This window comes from Somniosus microcephalus, chromosome 28, assembly GCF_052327205.1.
Source record: "Somniosus microcephalus isolate GS21.2 chromosome 28, FLI_Smic_1.0, whole genome shotgun sequence".
Lineage (NCBI taxonomy): Eukaryota > Metazoa > Chordata > Chondrichthyes > Squaliformes > Somniosidae > Somniosus > Somniosus microcephalus.
Genome location: NC_141014.1, coordinates 2,875,190 through 2,899,257, shown reverse-complemented (window position 1 = coordinate 2,899,257; position 24,068 = coordinate 2,875,190). Strand labels below are relative to the sequence as shown.

Here is a 24,068-nt window from a genome sequence, read left to right as displayed (position 1 = left end):
ACCCTAAAACTCTACCCCTTGTTTCTTTCAGCCGGACAGACAGACTCTGATGTGGAGTGCCACTTGGCCAAAAGAGGTGCGGCAGCTAGCAGAGGACTTCCTGCGGGATTATGTCCAGATCAATGTTGGAGCCCTGGAGCTGAGTGCCAACCACAATATCCTCCAAATCATTGATGTGTGTCAGGAGACCGAGAAGGACCTGAAGTGAGTGCCGCACTTGCTATAATTAAGTGAATTGTAACTTTACCCAGGTACTTGGGCTGCCAGGTGATACCTCGCTGTGTGAGGTGCAGGAATTCTCACACTGATTGATGTTGGAATGAATGTGTTTAATTACAGACTGCTCCACCTGATGGAGGAAATCATGGCAGAGAAAGAAAATAAGACCATCATCTTTGTAGAGACCAAACGTCGCTGTGATGATCTGACCCGCAGGATGAGGAGAGACGGGTAGGCATTGTTGCACTCCAGCCCTCACAATATGGGAGGAAGCACTTTTTTTTTTCTAAATGTCAATTTCTTGGCATGCTGGTTCCCCAGAGTACGAGAGCATAAATTCAGGTAATTTCCTACAGTTACTGATCTCGGCACTGCATCATAGCATAGGTATGTCACAGGGACAGAGGGTAGGAAGGACTGTGGTTGTGCACTTTCTAGTGACAGGTTACAGAGGCCCAAAAGCAACCCACTCTCATGCTCTCCAGACTAAGATTGGCACTTGTGTCTGGGAGACCATAAGGACCGGTGCAGGTCTGCTTTCTGAAGGAGGAGATGTGTGTGTGGGGGGGGGGGGGGAGAATGTGGTAGCAGCCTCTGGTGGGGGGGGGGGGGAGAATGTGGTAGCAGCCTCTGGTTGGTGGGGGGGGAATGTGGTAGCAGCCTCTGGTTGGTGGGGGGGGAATGTGGTAGCAGCCTCTGGTTGGGGGGGGGGAGGAAGAATGTGGTAGCAGCCTCTGGTGGGGGGGGGGAGGGGAGAATGTGGTAGCAGCCTCTGGTGGGGGGGGGAGGAAGAATGTGGTAGCAGCCTCTGGTGGGGGGGGGAGGAAGAATGTGGTAGCAGCCTCTGGTGGGGGGGGGAGGGGAGAATGTGGTAGCAGCCTCTGGTGGGGGGGGGGGAGGGGAGAATGTGGTAGCAGCCTCTGGTGGGGGGGGGAGGGGAGAATGTGGTAGCAGCCTCTGGTGGGGGGGGGGAGGGGAGAATGTGGTAGCAGCCTCTGGTGGGGGGGGGGAGGAAGAATGTGGTAGCAGCCTCTGGTGGGGGGGGGGGGGAGAATGTGGTAGCAGCCTCTGGTGGGGGGGGAGGGGAGAATGTGGTAGCAGCCTCTGGTGGGGGGGGGGGGGAGAATGTGGTAGCAGCCTCTGGTGGGGGGGGGGGAAGAATGTGGTAGCAGCCTCTGGTGGGGGGGGGGGGGAGAATGTGGTAGCAGCCTCTGGTGGGGGGGGGGGGGAGAATGTGGTAGCAGCCTCTGGTGGGGGGGGGGGAAGAATGTGGTAGCAGCCTCTGGTGGGGGGGGGGGGGAAGAATGTGGTAGCAGCCTCTGGTGGGGGGGGAGGAAGAATGTGGTAGCAGCCTCTGGTGGGGGGGGGGGGGGAGAATGTGGTAGCAGCCTCTGGTGGGGGGGGGGGAGAGAATGTGGTAGCAGCCTCTGGTGGGGGGGGAGAGAATGTGGTAGCAGCCTCTGGTGGGGGGGGGGAAGAATGTGGTAGCAGCCTCTGGTGGGGGGGGGGGGGGGAAGAATGTGGTAGCAGCCTCTGGTGGGGGGGGGGGGAGAATGTGGTAGCAGCCTCTGGTGGGGGGGGGGGGAGAATGTGGTAGCAGCCTCTGGTGGGGGGGGGGGGGGAGAATGTGGTAGCAGCCTCTGGTGGGGGGGGGGGAGAGAATGTGGTAGCAGCCTCTGGTGGGGGGGGGGGAGAATGTGGTAGCAGCCTCTGGTGGGGGGGGAGAGAATGTGGTAGCAGCCTCTGGTGGGGGGTGGCAATCTGGTGTTGTACATTTGGAGAGTTCGGGGCATCAGTGTGTTTAGGGCTGTATCAGACAGCACACTGCCTGTGAACCTCAATGCTTTTCTTCATTCCTGCAGCTGGCCGGCAATGTGCATTCACGGAGATAAAAGTCAGCCGGAGAGAGACTGGGTCCTAAATGGTAAGGATAGGTGTCCAAAATGCAGTTAGTGTTCATTTGACTATTACTAGGAGTTAGGTTTAATCATGTAATGAATTGCAATGCTTGAACTTACTGCTGCTTTCAGATTTGTTATAGTTCATCCCACCCTCCAGAATCCAGCCTAACTCACTGGGCAGTACCTGGAGACTAAAGGGGGCTTCATAATAACCATTATGTGGAAAAAAAAGCATGGAGGAGCCATCAGTTCAGCAAGCCCATTTCTTCCACAGACTATATAGCGTCTACCTTATTGTGGATTCTACTCCCATTTAATCTCCTCAAGGGAAAGCCCTTTGTAAATACTCCTGATTCCCAAAAGGTACCAAACAGAACTTAAAGTGCATTCAGCAACCTCCAGATCTCTTGAATTAAATCCTGGTTTGCTGCCATTCACTGGCAAGATTCCTTCCCCGCAATCCCAGTAGCACAGGAACTGCTGTGTTCCATGGACTGTTTGGCTATCTCAATCCAATCCTGTTCCCAGATAGATTGTGAAGTTAATTGACAGCCTGACTACTTGTGATTCTACTTCATGACCCTCTAGACTCAATCGGGCAGATTTAACTACAAATCTGGCTTCTTTAGTCCTGATTCACGTGTCCTGGAATTGTCTTCAACATCTGGGCCCTCTCCAGTACATCGTGCTTTTTTTTCCTAAGTGTGAGGATCGCACCTGTATGCAATATTCCAAATGTCTCCTTACCAGTGATTCATAAAAAGTTAGAAAACCCTCTCTGCACTTGGGTGCCTTTGAAATGGATCCTAGTATTTAACTACAAAAGCAAAATACTGCGGATGCTGGAAATCCGAAATAAAAACAGAAAATGCTGGAAATACTCAGCAGGTCAGGCAGCATCTGTGGGGAGAGAAACAGTTAACGGTTCAGGTCGATGACCCTTCGTCAGAACTGGAAAAAGCTGGAGATCGAACAGGTTTCTAAGCAAGTGCAGGGGAAGGAGGAGGGGAGGAAAGAACAAAAGGGATGGTCTGTGATAGGATGGAAGGCAGGAGAGATTAAGAGACATTGAGATGGTGCAAGGCAAAAGGAGATGGTAATGGGACAAGTTAAACACAAGATGGCTCTAGATGAGGTGTAAATGGCAGAATGAAAGACAGCTGCCGTGTGGGAGAGAGGAAAAAAAAAGAATAGGGGCAGAGGTTATGGTCTGAAATTGTTGAATCCAGAAGACTGTAAAGTGCCTAATCGAAAGATGAGGTGCTGTTCCTCGAGCTTCTGTTGAGCTTCATTGGAACAGTGTAAGACCAAGGACGGTGAGGTCTGAGTGGGAGTGGAGCGGAGAATTAAAGTGACAGGCGACCGGAAGCTCGGGGTCCCCCTTACGGACTGAACGGAGGTGTTCTGCAAAGCGGTCACCCAATCTGTGTTTGGTCTCCCCAATGTAGAGACTGCATCGTGAGCAGCGAATACAGTATACTAAATTGCAAGAAGTACAAGTAAATCGCTGTTTAACCCAGAAGGCGTGTTTGGGGCCCTGGACATGTGTTGCATCTCTTGCACTTGCACGGGAAGGTGCCCGGGGAAGGGGTGTTGGGGGTGATAGAGGAGTGGACCAGGGTGTCGCGGAGGGAGCGGTCCCTTCGGAATGCTGAAAGGGGAGGTGAGGGGCAGATGTGTTTGATGGTGGGATCACGTTGGAGGTGGCGGAAATGGTGGAGGATGATCCGTTGAATGTGGAGGCTGGTGGGGTGAAAGGTGAGGACAAGGGGAACCCTATCGTGGTTTCGGGAGGGAGGGGAAGGGGTGAGGGCAGAAGTGCAGGAGATAGAATGGACACGGTCAAGGGCCGTGTCAACCACAGTAGAGGGAAATCCTTGGTTGAGGAAAAAGGAAGACATGTCGGAAGCACTGGTGTGGAAGGTGGTATGGAAGAGCAGATGCGGCGGAGACGAAGGAACTGGGAGAATGGAATAGAGTCCTTACAGGAGGTGGGGTGGGAGGAAGCGTAGTCCAGGTAGCTGTGGGAGTCAGTGGGCTTGTAATGAATGTTTGTCAATAGCCTATCCCCAGAGATGGAGACCGAGAAGTAGAGAAAGGGAAGGGAAGAGTACTCGGAGATGGACCATGTGAAGGTGAGGGAAGGGTGGGAAATTGGAAGCAAAGTGAATGAAATTGTCTAGTTCAGGGCGAGAGCAGGAAACGGCACCGATACAGTCATCAATGTATCGGAAAAAGAGGTGAGGGAGGGGACCTGAGTAGGACTGGAACAAAGAGTGTTCCACATATCCCAGGAAAAGGCAAGCATAGCTGGGACTCATGCGGGTTCCCATAGCAACACCTTTTAGTTTGGAGGAGGTTAGTGGAATCAAATTAGAAGTTGTTCAATGTGAGAACAAGTTCAGCCAGGCGGAGGAGGAAGGTGGTGGTGGATGGGGCCTCTGTTCAAGGAAGAAGCGGAGCGCCCTCAGGCCATCCTGGTGGGGGATGGAGTGTAGAGGGATTGGACGTCCATAGTGAAAAGGAGGCGGTTGGGGCCAAGAAACTGTTAGTGGCGGAGGGCGTCGGAAGAGTCGCGGATATTTAATTAGTTTGGTTGGTGGCTGCTTCACGTGGACTGATGCTATCAATGAATGATTATTAATCAGCCCCAGATCCTTCCCTTCCACCTTTGCTGCTGAGGGATGCCCTTTCACTGTATACTCTTGTTTGTTATCCCAGTCTGCATTTTTTCTCATCAACATCTACCTGCTTCCTGGTACAAGCCAGTTTCCAATCCTGCTATTTACCAATTCCTGAGCTTCTGCAAATCCAAGTAAATTCTATTCACTTGTACTCCTTCAGTTGTGCTCTGCTAACTTTTGGATGTCCTCTCACCCGCGCCATTATTATTTCATTTTATATCTTTTAAGATATTTCTGTTCGGTATTGGGCTATTGCAGCCTCAGACAATTAATTTAATATTTATTGGTATTGCATAGTATTTACAACACAAACAGGCCATTCGACCCAACAGGTCCATTCTGGTCGAGCCTCCTCCCACCCTACATGTTAGTTAACTTTTTTTCATTAACGTTTTATGCAATAGTTAGCACCATTCCATCCAATCTCATTCATCATATGTGATAGTTTTGCCAGCAGTGTGTTGTTTTGGATATTTTAAGTTAGCTGAGCTTACTGAACTAATGTTTGGTTTCCTTGAGCGCACAGACTACATTTCAAGCCATCCACATACTCCTTTTGCCCATCTCACAGAAGCTATCCACATTGTCAGCTTGAGTGTGCCAGAGCTGATCTATGGAGTTCGCAGATCTTTTCAATTGGTTCAACTCCTTGTCTGAATTCACAGCTTATCCTTTTTGGGGCTAGAGTTTCCCACCAAATAATTCAAGCATATTACACAGGAAAATCTGCCATCTTTTTTGAGTTACCTTTTCGGAACCTATTCAATGGCATAGTTGGCTTTTCTTTCAATCGCTTATAAATAATTTATGCATAAATTGAGTTGAGGTGTCTTGTATATTGGGGAAAGCAGTCTGTTTCTATAAAAAAAATTTAACGAAGTGCTTTTCTCTTTCTACAGAATTCCGATCGGGAAAGGCACCCATCCTTATTGCAACTGATGTTGCATCTCGTGGTCTAGGTTTGTACTCGACTTGTTTGCAGGAAAATGTTTTGCAGAGCAAGCTCTGAAATTTCCTAAATTGAAAGAGGAGAGTTATAGTTAAAGTGATGAAGCGTGATTTCCCCACCATCTTGAGTCTTTTAAATAAGTAACTTATTTTTGTTTTTTAAAATGTCTCTTTGTTTTTGTATTAAGGTACAGGCCTGCGGCAAGGCCTAGGCATGACAAAACGAGCACCAAGAGGGAGAGGAGATATCCATCTACCGCCACCTACATAAACCAAGCTTAGCCTTACCGTGTGGGGTCTTAACCCCTATGCACTGGGCTGGCTGTCCAAAATTTGGGGTCTTCGGATAATGTTTCCCCCGCCTGCCGTTATCCAGCTCGCCCTGGCACTGTCGGGTTCAACCTCTGCAGCGGACTGGTTCGTTAAATAAATAGGGTCTTCAGATAATGTTTTTCCCAACTGACTGAATATCCAGCTTGTCCTGGCCGTGTGGGGTTCAAGCCCTGCTCCAAGCCATCTTATTGGAGAGAATACTTTAGGGGGCTTCAGAAATGCTGACTTTCCCATCAAACCAACATAGCCTAGCAATGAGGCAGTCAAGTTCTGTACTGCCTGAGTTCACCTATCGACCAGGATACTGTTAGGGATCCAAGTAATCTTCTCCATCTGAGTCAGATGGTGTACAGAGGGGTCCAGCTGAATTTATGGCTGTGTGCACAGTCTGAGCTCTCATTTAGTTGAGACTTTTGAATATTTGTCAAATGTTGCCCCTTGCTGGAAAAGGGATATTCCAATAATGGGAATATGTATTGAACACTCTCTCTCCTTCTGGGAGGTCACTAGATTTAATACACTTAACCACAGGCTGTTTAATAGCTGGTGTAAAATCTGTTGCATGACTCCAGAATTCCTCTAGAAATGGAGCACTTAATCTGTTGGATTACTTTATTTACTCACTCTTTGAAATCTGGATTTCAATTACAGAAACATCCATTAATGCCACATTCTGGAATCCACTTGCATAACATCAGCTGCTGCCCTCAATTCCGCTAGAATTTTTGATGGGGTTTCACTAATTATGATCCACACAGAAGCAATCGTTCTGTGTAATGTATGTCAAAGATTGCATGGGGCTAGCTATTAGAAGTTTGTCCCTGCAGTTTTGTGAAATAGGTGCAGATGCAGGGGAGCCGTGCCTTTTGGGGTACTTTTTACACCAGTGTCACTGGGGATGGTGGTTGAGTTGTATGGGTACTGCACTTGTTTTCCTGCAGATTGGCAACAAGGGGCAATAGAAACTGCTACATAATTGTACACATCTAGAGTACCCCTTACTGACTTCCATAGAAGCACTTCTGCTTAAAGTGCTCACATTTGAAAGAGATTAATGTAAACCAGTGTTGAATGTAGCAGTGAGGCATGGTGTCCAACTCTTGGTTTGTGGGCATCCTGACGACTGGGCTTGAAACAGGTTAGGAATAGATTTGTTTTGTACGGGCTGGATACAGCGTAATCCCATCATAGCCCAGCTTGGGCTGAGAGCAATCTGTCTCTTCCGTTTTCTAACAGCTGGAATTCAGTATAATTTCAGTATTTTACTGACAAAAGTGGCTTTATCTGAAACCCTGTTCATTGAAAACCAGCACAAAAGCCAATTCCAAGATCAAAAAATTGAAAGCCGAACCAAAATTCCCTGTTGAAATCTGACATTTCCCTTGTATTATCCAAATCTGACTCACTTGATAATTGGTTTACTACTGAAACTAAGGGGCGTGTGGAAATGTCTGCTGATTAGGGGTTTCACACCGAGCACTGCATTTACACGGCAGGCCAGCTCTGCAATCAAACTGTTAAGTGTCTCGGAGCTAGAAACAAACCTTTCTAGCCACTGATGTAGATGGAAAGACCATGCATGGACTGACCGTTACTGGCCCACTGTTTCAGACTGAGATGGACAGACTGTTCCGAAAAGTAACCTCCCCTTTAACGGGCACTGGCAGTAAAATAGGAATTAAGGTGTGTATGTTCTCGGTCTCTTTACATGAGGGGTTAGAAGTAGGCAAGTGTCACTATTACAAAAGAAATGCCCCTTAATGGGGAAACTCCAGTTGGAACAGTTTGCTCATTCTTAGTACGGACTACAAAAGAAACTACTTGATCCCCGCTGGTCAGCAACAAGTGTAGCCAACTGATCCGTCTGGAATATTGTGGTGGATTTGTGGCTCTATTGCAAGCCCCGGGGAATGGTTTCTGATGAGAAGTGGAGTAACGTGGTGCAAACAGTTTACTCTCAACTATTGTGAAACCCCTACTGCCAAGCATGCCAAGTATCTCCCTCACCTTCACAGGACGTCATGTCGGGGCTTGTCCGGTTACATCTTGGGCCTGTCTGAGGTTTCGCTGCCCGAAAAGCGGGTTGCAAAAAGGTTTTAAGGTAGGAACGAGTAGATCGCTGCTTTCTGCATCTTGCCTAGACATTGTCAGAATTTGATACAAAACTGAGAACTATTTCACACAGGTTAGTCTGTTTCTTGTTACCTATTGATTCTATCAGGCTGGGAAAAATTAGTTCTGAAACATAGGATCCAGTGGGCAATATTGTGCAGTGGCCATCCTGAAGGTGCATGTTAGGCGCCTGAGCTTTCATGGTGTGTAGAAAACTTTTACTGTAGGAAAGCTCTAGTACCAGGAGAAACAAAATGGTTACCACACGTTTTGATCAAATCCCCACAAACAGCTACATCTCTTATTTTTCCCAGTCTGCCATTAATAATGGGCTCTGAGTTTTAAAATCTGCTGTCTGTGCTGTACACTGAGGTCATTGTAGGATCACAATAGTATTTTATGATATTTGAAGAAACTCCGGGTTTTTATGCTCCACACTTTGTTTTCCTGTCCCTATTCCTTAACATAACTTCTCCTGTCCTTTGTATCGGCAGCTGGGAAAGGATTGCAGGAGGTACTCCACAGAAGGTCACCACAGCTCCAATATCAGGCATCTCTTGGGCCTGCCAGTAGGAAGTGTGCCACCTGACAGTGATTAAAAGATAGACAGTGCACAAGCCTCTTGCACTGCTTCATAAACCGGCAACAGTTCTTTTACTGACACTGTCATGGTTTGGATTTGTCACTCTGAGCTTTTTCTTTCCCAAGATAATGGGCTGGGAAAAAATCTGCTCCCCCTAGATTATTATTGTATATAAATAATCTTAAGAACACAAGTCAACCAGTAGTGCTCCTTGAATTACACAGGAGCTGATAGTCTGCTAGGTTTGTGTCAGAGCTGGGTTAGCACCCAGAGCTGGCAGCTGAGCACCAATAACCCAGGCGATAGCAAAATACTGCGGATGCTGGAAATCTGAAATAACAGAAAATGCAGGAAAAACTCAACAGGCCAGGCAACATCTGTGGAGAGAGAAATAGAGTTAACGTTTCAGGTTGAAACCCTTCTACAGAACTGTACTGTAGAAGGGTTTCGACCTGAAACGTTGACTATTTCTCAACGGATGTTGCCTGGCCTGCTGAGTTTTTCCAGCATTTTCTGTTGTTACCAATAACCCAGGCGCTGTTGTGCAGGGTCACTTTTTTCCTTTTCTGTTCGATTTTGTGTAGCTGGTGTTTAGTTACAGGCAGCTCACTGGTGTTTGGTCATTAAAGGGCTGCCAGTAAGCTTGCCTTCATCAAGATTGCTATGGGAGTTACTTTGTTGCCTGTTTTTGGAGATCTTGGTGCTCCGAGCCTACAGAAACCAATTTTAACGTTGGAAAATGCTGGTCTGTGGTCACTTGAAGCTATAGATTGATGTAATGCAACATCCTTGGTGCAGCTATCTGAAACACCGGCAGCTGCAGTGTATCACAGAATCACAGAAACCCCACAGTGCAGATATAGGCCATTTCGGCCCATCAAGCCTGCACCGACACATATCCCACCCGATCCCCGAAACCCCTACACCAACACAGATCCCACCCAATCCCCGTAACCCCACATATTTTAATCTCCCTAACACTAATGGTCAATTTATCATGGCCAATCAACCTAACCCGCACATCTTTGGACTGTGGGAGGAAACCGGAGCACCCGGAGGAAACCCACGCAAACACGGGGAGAATGTGCAAACTCCACACAGACAGTCACCCGAGGCCGGATTCGAACTCGGGTTCCTGGCACTGTGAGGCAACAGTGCTAACCACTATGCCACCGTGCTGCCCAGATTGTAAAGTCTAAAGAGGATGCCTGCAGTCTTGTCAGCATTAACTTTGCATAGTAGGACACAGGCGATGGTGTAAGCTTTTAACTTCACCGCAGTAATAAATGGGTTTGTCTTTTAGAATGAGGTACAGGTCAAACCTGCCTACTTGAGATCTGTATCTCTGGTGTACATTACCTGTTTGTCTGTGTCCATCTCTATTTGATATCAATATGTGCTGTAATATGAGAATTTGTTTTTCATTTTTCATGTACACTTTTCATATCTGTTTTATCTCTTGTTTACCTCTGACTGTCTATTGGGGTGAGTAGTTCAGTATAGTAACATTCACCTTTCTTATTTGAAATAGGAAGAGATAGCACAGTGAAACTTGAGCCCATTCTTGTAATGAGAAACAGACTTCAAAAATAGTTTCAGTAAATTCCAAAGAAAAATAATTTGAGCTGTTTAAAAGAGTCTGGGCAGTAGATGCAGCATAGGCTGGGAGTTGTCTTGTTTCTGAAGAGTGGGTTGGAGGACCTCATTTAGTGACAAACTGCAGTCCTCTGGTGCTACATGAAAGTCGGGCTACAGAAAAGTGTTCAGCCATCCATCCCAGCGTGTGGGACTTCTCGCTACAAGGGAATGCTCGATGCATGCTCTCCCAGCTCCACTGGTCCCGTGTCGCAGGGCGGAGGTCGAAAGGAGACCGCCAGAACCAGGGAAACGGGATTGGCTGCGGCAGTACGATGGAGGGAGTGTGCATCGGACTGGTAAATACTACTCCATACAGGAGGGAGGAAATCTGTATTTTATTCTGGATATCATCATCTTTTAAAATGCAGATTTAAAAAAAAGTTAAATGACAGTTTAAATTATGTCTTGGATCTGGAATTATCGGTAGGGTTAAAAGTTATCATGCAGTTACTGGTACAGTTAGGGTTTGTAGCTTGGTTTTCTGTTACCCTTTCTAACCATTGAGACTCCCAAGTGAAGAGTGTTATAGCAATCATCTACTCTTAACAAATCCTCAGGCTGGTCCCCTTCAGAAGGCTTGCTTATCAGTTCAAAAACATTGTAGACGGAAAAATACTTAGTTTCCCGATCCAAACAAACTTCTGTCCCAGATATGGTCAGCTGCTGAGCATTTTGCTTGCATTCACAGGTACCAGAATGGATTCTAGCGATGGCCAATATAATGGACTGGGTGGTGGTGGTGGTGGGGGAGATATAATGGCCTGGGTAGGGCGGTGGCCAATATATGGCCTGGGCAGGTGGGGGCAATATAATGGCCTGGGCAGGGTTGGGGTGGAGGGGCGAGCGACTAATGGCCTGGGATGGGGAGGTGTCCGATGTAATGGCCTGGGATGGGGAGGTGTCCAATGTAATGGGATGGGGAGGTGTCCGATGTAATGGCCTGGGATGGGGAGGTGTCCAATGTAATGGGATGGGGAGGTGTCCGATGTAATGGCCTGGGATGGGGAGGTGTCCGATGTAATGGGATGGGGAGGTGTCCGATGTAATGGCCTGGGATGGGGAGGTGTCCAATGTAATGGGATGGGGAGGTGTCCAATGTAATGGGATGGGGAGGTGTCCGATGTAATGGCCTGGGATGGGGAGGTGTCCGATGTAATGGGATGGGGAGGTGTCCGATGTAATGGGATGGGGAGGTGTCCGATGTAATGGGATGGGGAGGTGTCCGATGTAATGGCCTGGGATGGGGAGGTGTCCGATGTAATGGCCTGGGACGGGTAGGGGGCCAATATAATGGTCTGGACAAGGTGGTGGGGGGCAATATAATGTCACGTATCCAGTCTCAGCCTTTCTGGTCTGCAACAGGAGCTTGTAGTAATCAGCAGTTGCACGCAGCCAGTTTCCTGGACATGACACCTTCCCACTTTGAGATTCCTAGGTTTATGTCCCATTAAACAGGCATTTACAATTGAATAAACAGACCCAAATGTCAGTTTATTGAGATGCCAAGAACCTTGCCATCTACAGTATTACTCATTCAAAAACATTCATTGTGATCCTTGCTGATCTTTATCATAACAGTTTTATAACTTGGGCAAAGAATGACATTTAGTGAGAAGATTGGAGACTGGATTTCTTACATGTGGCTACTGTATTCAGAATATCCCAGTAGAATTTGAGTCCCGATCCAAAAGTTCCAGTTATGGTCAGCTAGTTGTGCCAGCATCCCTGGGCACCAGAATGGATTCTAGTGATCATAGACCAGTAATTCTATGGTAATTTCTAGCCCTGAAAAGCATTATGAACAGCTGCAATAATTTGTATTAGTGCAACATTAGAAATTGAAGACTTAAGGGAGCATTCCTTCACAGATCTGCTACGTTTTGAAAAGAGCTAAATAATGCCTGTTATTTTCTGCCTGTTTGGCTCTACTTGGGGCCCTTGATGAAGATTGGTATGTTCTTTATTGTTTGAAAGAGTAGTAGTAACTTGTTGAGAGTCTGTTCCAGGCTGAAACGTTGCTTGAAACCTTGCCTTCCCTGATAACCGTAGCAGTGTAAACTGTTACTTTACTCAGTTTGGGGGAGGGGTTCATGTGTGCTGTACACGGTGTGAAAGTTGGTACAGTGAGTTTTTTTCACTTTGTTCTATATTGCTAAATGACGGAGACCTTATCTGAAGGAGTGCTTCTTTAATCTAAAAAACCCAAACTTGTACAATAATAAGCTAGTGTGGGTAATGCATAAGTGTAAGTTTGTCTAATCCTTTTTCTGCCCAGCAATTTGTTTTTTCAAGGTAAAAGTCTAAGTATATTTGACCCAGGCAGAATGAAGAAACCCTGTCTTGTCCATGCCTCCTTCCTGCAAGGTGTTGGGTTATAGTCAAATTTTAAAATAGAGATTGTTTTGGTTGAAGGTGATGGTTGTTAATGGCAGGTTAGGATTTTGTTCTGAAGCTTGTGAACTGTCCGATTCAGGATGGCGATTTCAGGAAATGGAGGTAATGCTGTGATAAGCAGGAACTCTAAGGTGTTCAGGTCCATCAAGTGTCGGCTATGGGATGCACCCTGCCATACAAGTTCTGTCATTTCATTGGTGCCTAGAGGGCACTTGCTCCCGTATTACAGGAGAGTGGGATGCAACGTTCTACAATTGTAACAGCCTTCACCCAGCATCAGAAGCAGGTTGAGGTGAGGCGGAGGATGGTATGTTTCATCTGCTGTTGTGGAACCCACCTCTTGCTCTCGTCTATCTTAAAGGATCAGTTGCTACTGTGACGAGAGATTTGTGAAAGCTGAGCTTTTTAATGGTTTTGTTAGAACTGCTGTTTGAAACTTAAAAACAAAAGTTATGTAGTGATCAGGGCCTGAAGGTGGGAATGAACAGGCATTTTGCATTGTTAAATGTTATTTGTTACTAACCTGTCCCAAGGCCTTTCCTAGTTCAGCCAGATTTATCGGCAGTCTCCTTACCGAGGTGAAGGTAGTGAAGAAGCAGTTACAGGTGCTGAAAGTATTGTAATTGGTCAGTGATGTCTAACTTGTCCAAATCAATAGCCTCTAAGCCCACAATGTAACCAAAGAGCAGCAGTGCTTACTAAGCTGAAACAAACGCTCTCTGTTCTGGGACAAAGTATTTCAGGAATTCCAGGTGTTTTTCCAGTTTGTAGAGTAGTGGGTCTGCTCTCCTTAGAGCTGTGAACACTGAAGCTGGTTCACTAAAACTGTTTTACACGTTTGTGCTCTGAGTGTTCTGCTGTTTGGTATGTGAAGTTGTTGCTTCAAAGCATGGTGTGGGATTAAACACTCTGCATGTGATGGGGATCCACTGCAGTACAGTAGCATGGACTGTAAAGGTGCTTGTACTGGAACCTTCTTCTAACTATTCTCTTTCTGCCTGGCTGTTGTGGTGTGCTGTTTGTGCTGCTTCAATTTGGCACACTCCCCACCTCTCCACACCACACTGCAATTCTGCTTTTACAGATGTGGAAGACATCAAATTTGTCATCAATTACGACTACCCCAATTCCTCCGAGGACTACGTACATCGCATTGGCCGTACAGCACGCAGCACTAATAAAGGCACAGCGTACACCTTCTTCACACCAGGCAACGTGAAACAGGCTAGGGAGCTGATCAAAGTGCTGGAGGAGGCTAACCAGGCCATTAACCCAAAACTCCTACAACTTGTTGATCACGGGAGAGGAGGTGGAAGAGGTAACTGAATTCTTTACTTGCTATTCATTGGACCAAACCTTGTTCATAACTTATCCCTGAGAGACTAGGTAGTCCACCTCTCCATAGTGAGGCTGGGATCAGTGTCTCCGCCATGTCCCTTACAGGTGTGTCGCTGCTGAGGTACGTGTAGAATGGGGAGCAAACGTAGAGTATTTATTGATAACTCCTTTTTAGAATCTTCAATCTGTTTTTAAAATTCACTTGCGTGGCCGCTTTTAATGGGCACCTGTGGGGTCTGCATTGGCAGCAGCCCACCTGCCGTATGTAAAACTACCTTGGTGTCATTGATCAATTTTATATTTTACACCTCTCACAACTCGCACACACAGAAACCCCTCAGTGCAGATAGAGGCCATTTCGGCCCATCGAGCCTATCCCACCCTATCCCCGTAACCCCACGTATTTAATCCCCCCTAACACTAAGGGTCAATTTTATCATAGCCAATCAACCTAACCCGCACATCTTTGGACTGTGGGAGGAAACCGGAGCACCCGGAGGAAACCCACGCAAACACGGGGAGAATGTCTGTGTGGAGTTTGCACAGTCACCCGAGGCCGGATTCGAACCCGGGTCCCTGGCGCTGTGAGGCAACAGTGCTAACCACTATGCCACCGTGCTGATTACACACCATGAAAGCTGAGGGCTGCTTTTTTAAGGTTCCAGTAGTCACTTGTTGCTCTCCAATGCAGCTCCGACCTCTGTCTTCTATGCTGGAACCAGCTCCCAATCCACTTCAATAATTGCCCACCTATTCCATGCTTTACCGTCTTATGGGCCAACCTCCTACATGGCACTAAACCAACAGCCTTGCTGAAGTCTACAAAAAAATAATGTAAATGACGTTCCCTTTATCCAACAGCTCTTCTACCTGCATGATCTCCCCTCCCATGAAGCCATGACTTACTGATTTCACTACTCCTCTATACCCTTCATCAGGAGAGCCTCCAGCATTTTATCCATGGCAGATGTCGGGCTCACTGCCCTGCAACTTCCAGAACCGTCCTTGTGCCCTTTTTTGAAAGCTATGTTCCCTTCTCTCTCATCTATGGTAACATTCCAATTCTAATAATTCCCTGAACGTAATGAGCAATTTTGTTGGCCATTCCCCCAAGTGCCCTGGTGTGCAGGTCCCAGGGCTTTATCCTCCATTGGTAAACTGATCAGTGGAAAATCGTAGAGAACAAAATTAACACATTCCTATAAGGCAAAAAGGGAGTTATGTGGATCAATAGATTAAAGTGAAGCTGAAAGGAGACCTTAATGACATGCATCATTGTTTTTTGAAAGGAGTCAGAAAGGAAATCCTCAAATATGCAAAATGTGATGTTGAGCTGGAGAGCAGCTGATGTAACCTGTTTGTTGAAGGAATCAAAGGATAAACTGCTTAACTGTAGACCTCTATCCTCTAAAGTCAGTTGTTGAGCAAACTTAGTATTCAGAAATACATGGGTTAACCAAGCACAGTTACCACATACTGGCTAAAAGCAAGTCATGTTTGACAAATTTAAAATATTTTGAAGAAGTGACAATGGATAGATAAAGACAATGCAGTTGATGTGGTGCATGTAGATTTTTCAGAAGGTGTTGCAGGAGGCTTGTTAGAAAAATGTAGGCATAGTATCAGGAAATGTAGTAGCATGGGTAGAAAGTTTGTTGATGGAGACACAACAAAGGGTTAGGGTAAATGCATGTTGCTTGGATTGCGGAGTGTTTGAAAGTGATATACCCCAGGGTCAGTGCTGGGTTCACATTCACTCTTGGTGTGTGTAAATAGATGATTTGCTGACAATGCACATGTAAGCGGTTTGGCAAATAAAAGGCGGACTGTCAAAGACTTGAAAACATGAGCAGTTTAGCAGAATAGGCAGACAAGGAAGTGATGTTAAACCTTTATAAATCAGCTGGCGTATTGTGTACAATTTTGGGCACCACACTTTTTAGGAAGGATGTCAAAGTCTTGGAGAGGGTGCAGAGGAGATTTACTAGAATGGTACCAGGGATGAGGGACTTCAGTTATTTGGAGAGATTACAGAAGATGAGATTGTTCTCTTCAGAGCAGAGAAGGTTAAGGGGAGATTTAATTGACATGTTCAAAATTATCAGTGGTTTTGATAGAATAAAGGAAGGTATGTAACCAGAGGACGCAGAGGTAACTGGCAAAAGAACCAGAGGGGAGATGAGAATATATTTTACACAGCGAGTTGTTGTGATCTGGAACGCACTGGCTGGAAGGGCGGTAGAAGCAAATTCAGTCGTAACTTTCAAAAGCAAATTGGATGAATACTTGAAAAGGGAAAATTTGCACGGCTGTGGGTAAAGAGCAGGGGAGTGAGACTGATTGGAGAGCTCTGTCAAAGAGCCGACAGGCACGGTGGGTTGAAAGTGCGATATGATTCATCGATTCTATGTGGGGTAATAACTTGAGAGAAAAAAAAATGAAGACTACATTCATTGGAAAGGTGCTGAAGTGTGGATCAACCGGCTCAAATACTTAACTCCCTGGCAGTGTGAGTGCAGATTGATGAGGCCATAAAGGCCCAATACTATTCTTGGGATTTATAATCGGGGATCTAGAGTACAAGACTAAAGAAGTAATACATTTGTAAAAAGCTTTAGTTAGGCCTCAGTTACTGTGTGTAGTTTTGGGTACCCCATTATAGAAAGGACATCAAAGCCATAGAGAGCATAGATTCAGCAAGATGATGCCAGGGGTGGAATCTATACTTGAGAGACTGAGGGAGCGGTTTTTATTTATGAAGGATTTTGATGGTGAACAGAGAAAGACTATTTCCTCTGGTTGCGGAGTCAATGACCAGGTCCTCTGTTTTAAATCGTCTGAGGAGAGGTTAGGAGAAATTTCTTAGAAACATAGGAATTATTAGATGAGTAAAGACCAAGGTCCACCTAGTTCTACTGTCCTGGTAGTCGCATGATACAACAATAATGGAGTTGTTGACTAATCCTAGCCGGATTGATCCAGGGCTGTGAGGTGAGAGCAGGCCAGTGGGATTGGTTTGGGATTGCAGTAGCAAAGAGCCGGCACACAACGGCCCCTTGTGTTGTAAACTTCACTGGATCAGCACCTTCAATACTCCTCTCACATTACTAATAATTGCTGTTCCAAAAATGTCATCCTCCAAGAAAATCTGTCTGGGACGGTTATCGATTTCTTCTGTGAACACCAATCCAAACAAATTATTCAGGTTGGACTTGGATTGTGAGTTGTCCTCCCCCACCACCCCAAACCACCGGACCGGTCAGACTCACTGTGAGCCCCCAACCACCGGACTGGTCAGACTCTCACTGTGCCCAAACCACCGGACCGGTCAGACTCTCGCTGTGACCACTGGACCGGTCAGACTCTCACTGTGACCACTGGACCGGTCAGACTCTCACTGTGAGCCCCAAACCACCGGACCGGTCAGACTCTCACTGTGACCACTGGACCGGTCAGACTCTCACTGTGGCCACTGGACCGGTCAGACTCTCACTGTGAGCCCCCAACCACCGGACTGGTCAGACTCTCACTGTGCCCAAACCACCGGACCGGTCAGACTCTCGCTGTGACCACTGGACCGGTCAGACTCTCACTGTGACCACTGGACCGGTCAGACTCTCACTGTGAGCCCCAAACCACCGGACCGGTCAGACTCTCACTGTGACCACTGGACCGGTCAGACTCTCACTGTGGCCACTGGACCGGTCAGACTCTCACTGTGAGCCCCCAACCACCGGACTGGTCAGACTCTCACTGTGCCCAAACCACCGGACCGGTCAGACTCTCGCTGTGACCACTGGACCGGTCAGACTCTCACTGTGACCACTGGACCGGTCAGACTCTCACTGTGAGCCCCAAACCACCGGACCGGTCAGACTCTCACTGTGACCACTGGACCGGTCAGACTCTCACTGTGGCCACTGGACCGGTCAGACTCTCACTGTGAGCCCCCAACCACCGGACTGGTCAGACTCTCACTGTGCCCAAACCACCGGACCGGTCAGACTCTCGCTGTGACCACTGGACCGGTCAGACTCTCACTGTGACCACTGGACCGGTCAGACTCTCACTGTGAGCCCCAAACCACCGGACCGGTCAGACTCTCACTGTGACCACTGGACCGGTCAGACTCTCACTGTGACCACCGGACCGGTCAGACTCTCACTGTGAGCCCCAAACCACCGGACCGGTCAGACTCTCACTGTGAGCCCCCAACCACTGGACCGGTCAGACTCTCACTGTGACCACCGGACCGGTCAGACTCTCACTGTGAGCCCCAAACCACTGGACCGGTCAGACTCTCACTGTGAGCCCCAAACCACTGGACCGGTCAGACTCTCACTGTGAGCCCCAAACCACCGGACCGGTCAGACTCTCACTGTGAGCCCTAAACCACTGGACCGGTCAGACACTCACTGTGACCACTGGACTGGTCAGACTCTCACTGTGAGCCCTAAACCACCGGACCGGTCAGACTCTCACTGTGACCACCGGACCACTGGACCGGTCAGACTCTCACTGTGACCACTGGACCGGTCAGACTCTCACTGTGACCACTGGACCGGTCAGACTCTTGCTGTGACCACCGGACTGGTCAGACTCTCACTGTGAGCCCCCAACCACCGGACCGGTCAGACTCTCGCTGTGAGCCCCCCCACCCCTTGCCTTTTCAGTGTGAGGACCGATGGAATGTGTTTGAATAAAACCATTTGCTTAATTCGAAAGAGAGAATTTATCTCCGAGTATTCCAGCTTTCTGTAGCCTCCGTTTGACCATTAATTTTGAATTTGAAGCTTGTTTTTGCCCATTTTATTATAGGATTATCTGAATAATCTTGCATTTGTCTTTAAGGCAAAGGGGGGGGGCAGAGCTCGAGGCTGTTGTGCCATAGAGAGATGGGACACACTCGCAGTTCCCTGCACAAGCAGAGACCGAGGTTCCTCACTGAGCGAGGGGAAAGCGACAGGCTACTGACACTGGACACGTTACACTAACAGCGTGTGCGGAGTCCTGGGAGCCAGTCACCACCTCTCCCCTGGATTGATTTGTGAGACCCAAGAGAGCAAGCTTCAGTAGGTGGGCGGGGGCGAGGAGAGTTAGTTATTTTTGGCCTTGTGGTAAGTTTGGAGGAGAGTTTGTGTGGTCGGTTCTGGTATTTAACGCAGCAACAGACTACAGTGATGTGTAAGGGTGATTTAACCAGTGTATGTGTTGTGCAGCAGTGCAATTCACTAAACCTGTTTTTCCCCCCCTCTAGGAGGCCGATCCCGTTACCGGCCAACTGGTTCCAACCCCAACACCATGTACAGAGACGATCGAGACAGAGGCCGCAGCCGGAGTTTTAGAGACCTCGATGGGGATCGCAGAGACAGGGGAGATGGTGGGGGCAGGTTTGGGGGGCAGAGGGATTCCCGAGACGGTGGGGGTCCATTGAGTAAGCCGAGCTTCCGATCGCCACAGGCTAACAGTTATGGGAGCCCTGTGTATGGGCAGCAATCAATTCAATACCCAAACTTTACCCAAAGCAGCCTGTTTGGTGCTAACCCAAGCGCATATGGAACTGCATCTCAAACTGGGTTTGGAAAACCAGGTAGCTACCAAAGTCCGAGTGCAGGGAGCAGTTATGGAGCCTCCGGGTTTGGCGCTGCTGCCCAAGGCGTGGCTTATGGTTCAAATAACTATAGTGCTTCGTCCGCTGCTGCTGGAGGGCGGCCCCCACAGTCCTCGGCACAGTTCAGGCAGAACGGGATGGCGCAACAGCCACAGCCACTGATGTCTCAAACCTATCAGCAGAGCAGCTCATTGTTGGGTTACATGTCCCAGCAGGGCTATCAGTACGCACCACCTCCCCCACCTCCTCCCCCTTCACAGGGAGCAAGCCGAAAATAATTTCACTTTTTGTAAAATTTACATTTTATTCCCCCGTTTATAAAGACCTAGGCATCAACTCCATTTTCTACTGAAGACTAAAGTTTAAAAAGGATAAGTAAATTATACAACTGCATCCACCTTGACTTTATTACTACAATAGTGTGTGAAGCAAGAAGCAAACTTTCTGACACCAATCCACATGATCAATGTCCACTTTACTGACTCCTCCTGTAAACCTTACTGATCTGTAGGTCTGTACAAGTGTTAATGCTGGCAAATCATGGCACAGAGCCAACCTGCTGATCACTCAGTGAAATGGTGGCAGATCATTGGATCAGTGCTTGAACCTTGATCCCTGCATCGTGTTTGAGCTCCTGTAGTGCCCCTGGTTCAACCACTCTCCAGAATATTTTTTAAACCAGTTTGTTCCATTATCGAGTGTATCTTTTAAAAAGGTAGGTTTTGTGTCCTATGTTCTTGTAGTGTAATTTTATCAGGATGTCTACTAGTCCCATAATTCAGCCAGAAATTCAGACTTGGCCCTTTCACTCCCTGTGACAGCAGCAGTTTCCAATAGAAATGAAATATAATGTGACAAGAGAAAAAGTTGAGTCAAATCATTTCCAATTTTTGAAACAACTGCACAAACCATCAAATCTTTTCTACTTGATGCCACTTTTTATTTTGCGTCTCTTACAGTGGGAACTTTTTAATTGTGTTTAAGCTCAACGTGTGCATAATAGCTGCTCTTGGATACCTGTGAAAGACTTAAAATTCACAAAAACCTTTGGATTCTATATCTGTAACTTTACACTGAATACTGAGCACAGGCTTCAGCACTAACGCCTCCTTGGCTGTAAGATTGTCAGATTGATCTGACTAAGCAATCCTGAACATTATGGGGCGAGTCGGGGGTCAGAAGATGTAGTCTATGATTAATTGGGTGTTGACCCAGAAGTTTTGATGTGGTTCCCAGCTTGGCTTAGTTGAGGTGAGGAATGGTAATGCCTGTGAATGCAAGGCTTGGATAATGCAGACTCTTTTCACACACAAACATAGAGCTACATTTTGGCTCCTAGGCTGTTGGCTCCTTGTTGTGTTCTCATGAGAAGTACAGTCTAATGAAATTGACATACATTTGGGATAACCCATAGAATGGAGAAATGGAACAGCTTCTCAGTAAAACTAGTCAAAGGAGATTCCAAAAAAAGTGACCGTGAATTGACTCTTCCCTCCAAATCTGTCTAAATTAGCACAAAGATGCTTCGGTTATCTCTAGTTGTCTGAACAGTCATGTTGCAGTAATGTCCCATGGTGCAAGCAATGAGGTCTGACTCATGCCAGTGTTTATCTCAGGTTCTGTTGAAGTATATTCTAAAATAGAATTGATGGTTTTAAATTGTTGACAAGCTAAAGTATTGGAACTGTTACTCGACTATTCTCTTATTGTCACCAACTAGTTATTCTCTTTCCCTCCATTACCATATTGCTAGAGAGCAAAGAGGAGAGCAATCCTTCACCAGGTGCTAATAGGCTAACCGACGGGTGACAAGAAGCTGCAGCATTGTTGGGAGCAATCTGATATTTCAGGCCGCCATTCTGTTGACTAATTTTTCCACACATAGTAGCAGTGGCCGGGTTGTTCCTGTTATATTGATGTTCAGGTTAATTTGACCATTTTCCCTCTTTTATTTAATGATTGGCCAGTTTTTTTTGTATTGCTAGGCATTCGTGCTACTGGTAGTTTTTTTTCAAACATTTGAGTGCTGGATGTATCATTAAAGGTAGGTGTTTCATAGATGAACTCATTTAACAAAAAAGTCAATTTTCTTTTTTGAGACATTGTATATGGAATATATTGCGGCTAATTTTAAATTTTTGAACCACCATCTTTTTGGAGGTTCGGTTAGAAGTAGGATTGTAACAGCTTTCAGATCGTGTGGCAAAGCTCCAAGACTGTCTTCCTAGGTTTCCTTCATGGGTCCAAACTTCCTATCACCATAAAACACATCATTAATGACACACAAGTTTTGAAGTTTTAATAAAAAGACGAGACCAACCGAACTTCTTGACCTGAAATGGGGAAATCGTTCCAGTTACCATCAGCTGTAATGCTAAGTTCTGTAGCCAAGCTGTTTTGATGTAAATTAAATGACTTTTACCGTCTCTTAAGTGCGTGCATTGCTCTGCATTTGATCAGTAACGTCATTCCTGTTAATAAGACTTGAACTCTGCCCTTTGCTTACTGTGAATCTGTTTTGTTTTAATATTGCGATGCATGTTGTAAACGTGTTGATACAAATTGCTGTTAGAATATTCGCCAATGTGACTGTCCTGATGGGGGAGATGAAATTTAGATCCTGAAACGTGCCTTTCGCCTACTGGTGGCATCGGCAGGTGACCAGCACATTGACAAACTGCGGACATGCAGACGCTTCAGCTTTGCAAACTTTACTCTTGGCACTGGCTGCCAGAGCAGCAACCTTTATTGCACTAAGGCAGCTCCCTGTTGACATTTCTGTTTTGGGGAATAATGAAGCAGAGGGGAAGGAAGGGCAGTTTGTAAGTAATTTTATTGAACTTCGCACAGCCTGCCCATGTGAGAGAGAAGTGGAGCAGTCATCATGTCAGCAGCAGTTTGAAGGCTTGTTCTCGAGCAGCTTGGACCTAGTCTTTCCTCCCAGAGCAGGTTGTCAACATGACTGAAATTATTACCAGTCATTAATTAGTCCTTTGAAGCAAATGTGGGGTAGCACAATAAATTTGTGAGATCTCCAAATCTGTTTTTACCCCCTGGATCAGTCGATGTACCGAGACAGAAACCTTTTCATAACACCAGCATCTTTCAGTTCTGGCTCATCCATATCATTTGATACAATATTATGGATGTAATTGTGTGCAGCCTGGTTGCAGAGCTATTGAATCTGACACTGCAGCTGTTCAGATTACTTGAGACAAAGCTCGCACCCTCAGTGGTAATTTTGTCAGTTATTGGAATAATGGGCTGTATGAATTGATGACATTATGCTCAGGGAGAGTCAAAGAAACGGCGCAAGCAGATTCTCTGAATAGTGGTGACCATCGGACAATTTTGTGGCTTTCATATTTTTCTGCACGCTTTAGGTGTTCTGAAGTTTCCCCCCCCCCCCCCCCCCCCCAATAGTCTTCATGTTATTGACAATTTGCTCTGAGCTAGTGAAATTCATTATGTACTGTTAGCCTGTCTAAAACTTCTAAATGTAGGGTTTATTGAGTCCCAACCTATGCCTGCTCTTAAACTGTAGGAATCCTGCAGCTGGTGAAGCATCGCAGCAATCTAGGCAAGTCTCAGAACTCTTCCTGTATGTGAAAGGTTTCACCTTGTGAAGTTGTACCCAGTGTCAGTCTTACTAATGTGCTATTTTGATACTGTACTGGTTTTCTTGTATTTTGCAATTCCAGTAATAAAGAGATATTTACCAAAGGAATGGCAGCTCTTTCTTGTAGTGACCTGTACATAGTCCCCACCTGTAGGCTGTCCTTAACTCCAGCTAGGTGGGAAACTAGAAAAGATTGCGTTTAAGAATTGTAAAAATCAGTGCAAATCAATTGCTGTCCCATGGGAGAAACTAGTCATGACGGGCAGTGACTCTCGAAAAATGATGCCCGAGTGGTCAGATAGCAATTGTTTTCAGTTGCCTCTCAGTCTAATGACGTTTGGAGGTATGAGTGTACCCCCCAGCATGGTGCACCCTCAGTGTTTGGAGCATATTTTACAGCACCTTGTGTACCACTGCAGCTGTTGAGAAACTTGTGCAGCTAATTAAGACACTTGGCATTTCCATTGCTGATGCATTAAAAATGTTCATCCTGTGGAAGGCGAATAATTCCACATTAACTACTCTGGAAATCTTAATTTTGTCCTTCTCACAATAAACACCCAGGGTATGCTACACATTACCAGGTCAGAATATGAAGGAAGACTTTTAGATAAAAAGGGATACGTGGAAAAATATTTTATTGGAGTAATTGGATCAATTATAAACTGGGAGTATCAGCGGTTTGGAG

At 46.6% G+C, this 24,068-nt stretch overlaps 1 protein-coding gene across 1 annotated transcript in view; it reads left to right on the top strand.

Annotated features, from left to right (window-relative positions):
* The window catches only part of LOC147098722 (putative ATP-dependent RNA helicase DDX17), a 53,058-nt gene extending 29,574 nt beyond the window's left edge, over positions 1 to 23,484 (top strand). Inside the window, exons 8-13 of the mRNA XM_085969412.1 lie at positions 32 to 204; positions 340 to 450; positions 2,082 to 2,143; positions 5,704 to 5,763; positions 13,897 to 14,130; positions 19,408 to 23,484. Coding sequence (XP_085825538.1) covers positions 32 to 204; positions 340 to 450; positions 2,082 to 2,143; positions 5,704 to 5,763; positions 13,897 to 14,130; positions 19,408 to 20,039 — 1,272 coding nt within the window. The 3' untranslated portion in view covers positions 20,040 to 23,484. The remainder of the gene's footprint in view (positions 1 to 31; positions 205 to 339; positions 451 to 2,081; positions 2,144 to 5,703; positions 5,764 to 13,896; positions 14,131 to 19,407) is intronic.
* Positions 23,485 to 24,068: the final 584 nt, after the last annotated feature.